The sequence below is a fragment of the Pyrus communis genome, chromosome 7 (genome assembly GCF_963583255.1).
Source record: "Pyrus communis chromosome 7, drPyrComm1.1, whole genome shotgun sequence".
NCBI classification, from domain to species: Eukaryota; Viridiplantae; Streptophyta; class Magnoliopsida; order Rosales; family Rosaceae; genus Pyrus; species Pyrus communis.
In genome coordinates this window covers 28,653,802-28,662,941 of record NC_084809.1, presented here as the reverse complement: position 1 = coordinate 28,662,941, position 9,140 = coordinate 28,653,802, and the positions used below count along the sequence as shown (strand labels likewise).

Sequence of the window (9,140 nt, the reverse complement as noted above, 5' to 3'; positions counted from 1 at the left end):
TTGGATAATTCCATCTTCTCCATCCCAGCACGTAACTGCATTTCACTAGGACTAAAAAAGGGTCTTCTGTCTTCATATAAAAAGTATGAGTCCACATACCCAATCAAGGAGTCTTTTTATGTATCACGCTCACATGTTATTTCCTCACTCAAAAGTCTTTGCTCCCTTGGAAACTTCTTGTGCTGGTGGAAATGGAGAGTCGGCACTCTTCTGAGCATGATCCAGACCATAGAAAGGCATCAAGCAAGCACGCAACATGAAGCAAGGAAAGTGATAACCAGGTAGAGACTATGTTCAACCGTGTCTCACTAACCAAGGATTGGAAATTTAGAATAGAGAAATGCATGTTAAATGTATCTATAATGACGTTAAGTTATTTTGAACTTTTGATTACTTTACATTTATATATTATGATATTTTGGTTACACGCAAAGTTTTACCACAAAGTAGATAAAGTAATTGCATGACTTTGATATTTTGGTCACACTTTGCAGGTCAATGCAAAGTATTACCAAATAGTTTTTTTCAGTTTAAAAACAAGATGAAAATAAAAATAAAAAACTGAAAACGAAATGGTTATCAAATGACTACTAAGAAAAACATGAATAATAAAAAAAAAGGTAAGGTGTTTGGACCTGTAGCTCCTACTCCTCCACATGTGAAGCTCGTTGGCTACAAGTGGGTTTTCGTTCGGAAGCGTAATGAGAAGAACAAAATTGTGCATTACAAAGCTCTTTTTGTTGAACAAGGTTTCTCACAACGCCCCGGGATTGACTATGACAAAACTTATTTACCCGTTATGGATGTGATTACTTTTTGTTACCTTATCAGTTTGGTAGTCTTCAAAAAACTGGATATGCAGCTGATGGACGTAGTATGTCACATCCCAACCCGGGCCCCCCACCACATCCCGAGCTCGACTCCACCGTAGCACGATATTGTTCGTTTTGGGCCCCGACCATGCCCTCACGGTTTTGTTTCTGAGAACTCACACGAGAATTTCCCAATGGGTCACCCATCTTGGGATTGCTCTCGCGTGAACTCGCTTAACTTTGAAGTTCCGATGAACTTTGAAACCAGTGAGCTCCCAAAAGGTCTCGTGCTAGGTAGATATGGAAATATACATATAAGGTTTACAGGATCCACTCCCCTGGACGATGTGGGATGTTACAGCAGTAGTAGCAGAAGTAAAAACAGGTTTCCTGCAGGTGATGAGTAGTGTTGGAGATGGTGATAATGATGATAAAGGTCTATGAGAGCGTCTTAGAATTTTTGCTAGAAAAGATGAGTAGTGTTGGAGATGGTGATGGTGGAGGTGGGGTTGGTGGTGGTAGTGATGATAATGATGATAAAGGTCCATGAGAGTGTCTTAGAATTTTTGCTAGGAAAGAATGTAAGAGAAAAATTACGTGATAGTTAGGGTTTGCTTATTGGGTGGGTTTATTGATAAATTTTATTTATATTGTTAATTTCATCTTGTATTTAATAGTAATTGTACAATAGGATAGTAAAGATATTTCAAATTTAAAGTGTAAGTTGGGTGTAAAAAGAAGTTATATGGGTTCAAATAAAATTTCTCTTCTTGTTACCCAAAATAATAACAGAAAATAACCATGAAAAATGAAAACAAAAGAGATTTTTTATTATTTGTTCACAGAAATACACTATTTTATGCTAAAATTCACTTTTGTTCCTTGTACTTTACTCCATGTTCACTTTACTCTTTATAGTTTGAATTTTGTTAATTTTAATCTTATAATTTTATCAAATGTTGTAATTCAAAGACAATTGAAACTTTTTGTCCATTTTTTTATGAACCAATCACATAACACTCATATGGAGGGGTATTTTAGCCCTTCACAAGGTACGTCGACCTCACCTTCACTTTCCAATAAGTAACTTTTACTAGGTCATGTGACTGCTTTGTAAAAAAATAAATAGAAAATTGGACAATAAACACAAGTTTTTGTAACCTATGAAACAAAAATACATTTATAAAATAATATTTGTATTGATAATGCTTAGGATTACAGTTTTTGTGGGTAATTTTTTAGAGTAAAGAACTTAGTCTGGCTCGATTTGCACGTCAAGTTTGAACCAAAGGTGACGAACACTAATTTGGAGAAACGAAAACTTGATCTTGGACAGGAGTGTGATTTGATCAAAATCGTTGATGCTTGATCTTGTTCAAATAAGAACCGTGAGAAGTGTCACATAATGTGGGTGGTCCTTAGCTTTGGTTGTGGAGACATCGGCACATACGTGTTATGTTTTGGTGACTCTCCACGACTTTAATGAAGAACACGAGAATCTTGGTATTTGCTTTGGGTAGGGGGATGTTTTGGTTGATCAAGGCTTGAGCTTGCTTTCTTTAGGAGAGTCTAGTATATTTAGGGAAGGAATTAGAATTCAATCTAGAATCCGTACCTGAATTTGGGATTGATTTATGAAATGAGAAATATTTAGTTAGAACATTCTTTTTTAGAGAACTGTTATTAGCACTCTAAAAATCTCATTCTATACTTCTCAGAAATATAATTTTCTTTCTAATTAACCTTAAGAAGGAAGAAAGTATAAACATAGAATGCAATAGGTTAAAAGAGAGAAACCTTATTCACCTGAAGAATCCACCACTTACTTTTAGTTAGAATATTTTAAATCACAAATATTTGCTTGAAGTTGGGAATTCCAATAACAAATATACAAGTATCATGTTTCTTTCCCCGTGAATTACAAAAAGATGACTAAAACATAGGTGCAGGAGGAAAACACACATCGCTAGTCCCCTGGTCCCCTAGCCAACTTCAGATGAGAAATCAAATTAACCTGACCTGAGTCCGCTAGTCAATTATTCACTATTAACCCCTCCCGAGTCCTCTTGTTTGCCTCATTTTACAGGCGTAATAAAGCAACATTATCGTCCTCATTAAAAATAATAAAAAGCAGCAACGTTATCCATCATATTGATCATCGGATGGGATGGGAGCTCATGCACACTCATACCGTTACCTGTCCAGACACGTCTTTAACTACAATTTCCTATTTTGACCAAAAACAACAGAAACAACTTTAATTTCCTCTTCACAGTGAAAAATGAAAGGGAAGAAAAATCCCTTTGACACAATTTTCTCTGCCTTTTTGAAGCGACATTAGCCAACAAGTTTGTTTAACAAAGCCAAGTTCCTCTAGCTTGGTTCCGGAGGCACCACTTTCAAGCTTCGTACCCACTCGCAAAAACTAGGTTCATCAAAACTAATAAAACTGTTTTTCAGCTTCGTCCGCTCTTCTGTTCTCAATGTTCGTAGCTGTGGGAATCTTGCCTCCTGCAGTATATGCAACAATTCGATATGTCATTCACACCAACGTAAACAGAATGATACCAAAGTAAACAGGAAACCGTTTAGGATTAGAAAGACAATTAGCCATATTCGCCACTGTTTATTGTCTTCACTCTCACCTGCTCATAAGGAGGATCCTTGTGTGCGGGTATGAGCCGCGATACAAAATATCGTGCCTGAGAACTTCCTTCCTGTTTAACAACCAGACCATTAGGTTCATCTTCATTTCTAGACATTACAAAGCGCAAACGCTACTACAGAGTACAGAACAATGAAAGAATATACACGGGAATAACCTTGAATGACAGGATCCGAGGAGCTGGAAATCTCAGTTCAGTGAGCTCTTCAGCTAATGTTCTGCAAGCCGCTAAAGCAGCTGCACTTTTTCCTTCATCAGCAGCCAGTTCAGCACCCTGAATACACCATTCAAAAGAAATCTGTTCAACTAAAAGATATGGAAACAATAAGAGATGAAAAAATCAATGATATTTCTGAACGGAGAAAAACTTGAGCAACAAAGAGAAACCAAACTTTGAGTTTAAGACCAGAGACTGCTCTAAGTAATACTCCGTTTCCTGCTTGTGGATGTTATCATATGAATTTGTAGACTGCTCAAGAGCTCAGCACAACCATATTTTATACAGTTATTATTTCAATGATTATAAATTAGTTTTGTGCAATAGGATTTGCCATGGAGCTTCAAAAGCTAACTCCCAACCAATAAAGAATTAATTGAAACAAGGAACATCCCTAAAAAGCTTTGGTATTCAGGTTTATAACGACATTGACGATGTTACCACCACCACCAATACTCACCCCCATCAATTTTGTTTCTGCAAGATCCTAATCCACTCATTTCACCCCCTCTTATTTCCTATATTACCATTTCCATCCACCTTCCTCTGCTAAGCCTAACTCTAAAACTCAAGTTAATAATGCTTAAAAATCTGGCATTTCCCTATATATTTCTAGAGGCTTCCGTTAACCCATGCTTAAGCCCAAACATATGAATTTTAAGGTTGTCACAATAGTCACACCATTATCAACATGTAGCAAATCACTATATTACTCTTCAAAGCATCCAATCCAAAGAGTATCATCCACTTCATCAACTGATGAAATCTGCTAGAATTACTCACGATATCCACTTCATCACTGTGGATAACTGTTACAAAATCATGGAAATCTTACAATCATACACATCATCACCATCGATAATTGAGGTTTTTAGTTTAAATTGCCCCTTCAGTAATTTTATGTGAGGATAAACATTTAAGTAAAGTGTTTAATAAAAGCCTGTGCAAATAGGTTTGAAGGGTGACACTTCCTCTCTCTAGTCTTGAAAGATTCTGCTATTTCTCTCTAGTACAGTCCAAGAAACAACCATGAATGCAGATCACCACAAGGGTAATCATCTTCTTATCAGCTTTCCCAAAAAAATCCTTGACCAAAAAAAAGTGGCAGTTTCTAGACCGAACCCCCATCACTTATAACAATTGCAATAATTCAGTGAAAGAGCATTGGAAAGAAAATATGATGAATATTATCATCATTACCTTTACATAAAGAATGACAATAAAGAGAACTAGAGATAAACATGCATAGTTCTTCCCTAGAGTATATCACAAGTACTATCATTTCCAGGGGGAAGAAACCAAGTAAAGTTCTGCTCCTTAATAGGCATCCGAGCCTCCAGATTATACATCAAGATTTTCTAATGAGTGAAAAAATGATTACGAGAGAAAATTCCAGAACTGTGAATAGTGATACTACAACGGTCGCTTCAAGTGATTCCATTTAGATTCTGCACTTACACATATAAAACTTAATACATCAGAGGCAGGAATAGTATTTCTGATTTTTTTGGGGGATAACAATAGCAAGTCTTAAATGCTTTTCAATTTAAGTCCAATCAATGTCAGAAATGACAAGGTTATGGCCCTTCTGGCAAGATAGATGGCATGCAACATTTAGAATAAATAAAAATTGACAAATGTATGAACCAAAGCACATACCAACCAAATGAAGACATCTGTGCCATGATCAAGAAGAACTGCGGCATCTGACTGCATGGCAAGGTCATAAGCTGGTAGTTCCTCAAATGTTCCCCCTTCCCGATGCATTAAACAACGAGGTGCTACCATTCGGAGTGAGAGATCAAAGGATGCATTCAGAAACAAGTTTCGTATTACAGATCTCTCATCTTCATGGCCAACAATGCTTCCCAGCAGTGGGCCCCTTCTTAGATGAAACAGGAGCTCTGGCAATAAAGGGATCTCTTTTGGAAACCGATAAAGCTTTGACTTTGGTACTTGAGACCCAAATTTCAGAGCAATCTCTTTAATTCTTTCATCTATTGTTCCTCGCATATCAATTGCATCTGAAAAGTTTTTAGCTCGCAAGAGAGTCCTTTTTGCAATAAGAACGGCTGCAACTTCATCTTGTACACTTGCAAGATATGCTGAAACACTATCAACTGTTGGCAATCTAACAGTAATTACTCTTGATATATCAGCTTGATACACATTTAAATACTGAATTGTAAACTGGAAATACACATACTCAGTCCTAACGTCCCTCTTATTTTCCAAGGAGAGTGAGAAGCTCTGTGTCTCTTCAACACTAAGCATTTGTATGTAAAGAGAAGTGTCATTTTTGAAGGTTTCATGAGTGTCAATATGTGCCTCTTCACCAGGACCCACAACTTGAGTTATGAGAATGTCATCGGAACAGCGTATTGCCAAGAACCCACGGGAGCCTGCAGCCCTGGTAGATGCCCTTTGTAAGTTCACACCAAAGGCTTCCCCAAAGTCGTCATGGAGAACAAAAATGCCTCCAGAAGCTTTTGCAAGAGGCTGCAAAACAGGAACTCTTACAGGGCATTGCCCAGCGCACAAAATGTCAACCACTGTATTTTGTCGGTGTGCCTCTTGACCCAGATGTTCCATCCATTTCAATGCAGTCTTTTCCATATGAGGATAATTTGGGTGACTGAAAGAATGGGGAACAGATCCAGGACCATATGTATTAGGCCCACCAGCACAAACAATGACTCTGCTATTACCTCCAGACCTTTTAATTACCCCTCGAGACATTTCTCCTGATGGCCCTTGAACTATAGCAAGAGCAACCTCAACTGCCGTCCCCAGGCACCGATCTCTAGAAGTTTCTGGAGTTTTCTTTTTGTATGGCCTCAATGATGAGAATATGGCATGTGCTACTGGTAAGGAAGCATGCATTGGAGACAAGTATATACCAGTTCCATATATCAATGCTTTCAAGGCATCCTGACTTGGTGATTTATCTCCTGGAAGCACATCAGCAGATGCAATTGATTCCTCTGAAAAGTCATAAACTGATACTGTCCGACCATACAGTATTATTCCAATTCTTGTTGTCAGGGGAAGTGAATCAACAAATGCATGCAAGGAGCTCTGTAAGTCCCACAGATGTGGTTCGTCTAAACACTCATCTATGACAAGAACTATAGGTGCAGACATTCTTGAGTCAGAAAGAGGAACAAAGCCAGGTCTATTGTTCCCAGTTTGAACATAATCAACCATAGGAGATGACAACTCTGGAAAATTACAAAGATCTTCCTTGCCAGGAACTATGTATTCTCCCTCACTTCCATTCAGTTCTCGGCAAATTACACATTGCCACTGACCTGAGCCCAATAAGATGTTGCAAAAAATATTTGCATAAGCTCCACAGCTGTGGCAGCGATGAGGATCACGTTGTATTATCTGGGGACCAGGTGAAATTCCCCTTCCAGGTGAAACCAAGGCCCCAAAACCCAAACTGGGTGCATTTGCTTGTTTCTTTTGTTTCAACACCTATATAACAACATGCGTGGGCAAGAGGTTCAATTAAATTTTTAACTATCTAGGGAAACATACTTTCTTACAAACATAATAGAATATGTGTGTGTGTGTGTATATATAAAGTGTGTGGTTACTTAAAGTGTATTTATATCAACCAAAAACGAAATCTAACATGTTCTTACGTAAAGTGTGTAGTTAAAGAAATATAGAGGCAGCTATAAGTTCTAAAAAAGTAAAAAAATCAACCCAAAGTTACATATGTACAAACAAATAGTACAACCATAAAGGTTGAAAACCAAGAGAACAAGATAGATACCTTATGAGCTGAGAATAGGACATATGGTGATTCTCCAACAGGCACAGCATCATCCTCTGTATCATTAGAAAGTTGGTGATGTAGTTCATGCGAGCCATTCGAAAAATTGGGAGGCGAAGATGTTGGCAAAAATGTGCCCGGGGTGAAAGCAACTGGCTGAGGAGTTGCAGGTGAAGCACGAAAAGGCACAGCAGCAGGACGCACAGGGGAAGTAAAAACAGGAGGTCCAGGGGGTGTACTCAAATGAGGAATAGGGCTGCCAGTTTTCAACCCATTAGCTGGTGATGGTGCATTTGGGGTTTTGATGGATGGAGAAGTAGTTTGATCTTGTTGAAACTTCGGTGGAGGGAATCTCGGAGCAATTAAAGGTGGTGGAGGAATAGAAATTTTCTCAGGGTCAGAATATGGTGTGTCTGGGCGTGAGGGAGTGATACTGACAGAGTATCCAATGGGAGGCTGCGGTGGATTTGACATCGAAAATTTTGAAATCTCTCTATAGAAAACAACAGAAGCTCAAGAATCCGGGATTGAGAATCAAAATTTATAATGGCAAAGTAGAAATAAATTATGTCGAAACCCAGTTGTAGAAAGCGAGGGCTTCAAGTTGGAAGGCAAACTGAACGAGTTATTCATATAAATTGAACTGAAGGATGATAAGAAACAGTGTGATAAGTAGGTTCACACAAGGATCTTATTGAAACCCAAAAGATTTCGAAAAAAAGAATGAACTGATAGGAGGCCTTTGATGAACAAAAACCTCCCAAAACCCCAGAGTCCAAAATGGAGATAAAAAAGAATGAATCGAACGGAATGGAATCAAGGGCAAAACCCTACTGGGTCCCCAACATTTCACAATTGAAGCTTCTTCTTCTTCTCGCTGCTTAGAAATCCGCTCTTGTACTTGTACACACAACTCAATCAAATCTAAGACAGGGAAATCATGCAATTCACAATATTGAATTAATTCAATCGAACTATGAACGGAAATGCAATCAAGAAAAGGATCTAGGGATTCTATTACATTGAGAATCGGAATTCAGCTGGAATCAAATCGATAAGAAATTAAAAAGAAAATCGGAAATTTTGCGTACCTTAGGCTGAGAGCTAATTGGCGAAGACTCGATTGAGGATGATTTGATGAGACAGAGAATCTGTGGGTTTTTTTTTTTTCTGAAACGCAGAAAAATCAAAGACCCCCTCTTGACTTGAAGGAGCTTTCTCTTCTCTCCTGTCCTCCTTCGCCTTTGCCAACCGTGTGTTCTTCATTTTTTTTTTTTTTTTTTTTCTTTCTTTCTTTTCTTTTTATATAAATATTTACGTTTTAGGTGCATTTGGGGAGGGAAATGGAAAACTGTGAATTTTGACATTTTGGGCAAATGTGCGGTAAAGATTTTCACCTTACGCTTTTTGTCACCGCCTTGCACAATTGGCACTGTTTCTTGTTTTGATTGGAGGAGAGGAACCCCTCTAGATCATGTTCTCCTAATCCACTAAATCAGGAGATTCATACCATTAAAATTAATCAAACGGCTACAAATAGGGGCTCACTTTAAAAGTTATAATAACTTCAACCGTTGGATTAGTTTTCAACGGCACAAATTTCTTGATTTTGTGGATTAAGAGGAAGGGATCTGAAGATAATCTCTTTCCTTGATTGGAAAC

General features: G+C 38.0%; 1 protein-coding gene across 1 annotated transcript; it reads right to left on the bottom strand.

The window, feature by feature from the left end:
• Window positions 1-2,704: 2,704 nt before the first annotated feature.
• On the bottom strand, window positions 2,705-8,752 carry LOC137739732 (protein transport protein SEC23 A-like). Its single transcript, XM_068479417.1, has 6 exons — window positions 8,570-8,752; window positions 7,479-8,402; window positions 5,354-7,174; window positions 3,635-3,751; window positions 3,458-3,529; window positions 2,705-3,323 (listed from the first exon to the last, which is right to left on the bottom strand). The coding sequence occupies exons 2-6, from the start codon at window positions 7,950-7,952 to the stop codon at window positions 3,186-3,188; spliced, it is 2,622 nt and encodes an 873-aa protein (XP_068335518.1). The 5' UTR covers window positions 7,953-8,402; window positions 8,570-8,752; the 3' UTR covers window positions 2,705-3,185.
• Between the last annotated feature and the right edge of the window lie 388 nt (window positions 8,753-9,140).

Bases quoted from the DNA above. Each gene is read 5' to 3' on its own strand.
- LOC137739732 (XM_068479417.1), bottom strand. From the start codon at position 7,952: ATGTCAAATCCACCGCAGCCTCCCATTGGATACTCTGTCAGTATCACT. The intron at 7,175-7,478 runs GTATCTATCTTG...GTTGTTATATAG, and splicing joins TCCTATTCTCAGCTCATAAG to GTGTTGAAACAAAAGAAACA. The intron at 3,752-5,353 runs GTATGTGCTTTG...TGGTGTATTCAG, and splicing joins CAGATGTCTTCATTTGGTTG to GGTGCTGAACTGGCTGCTGA.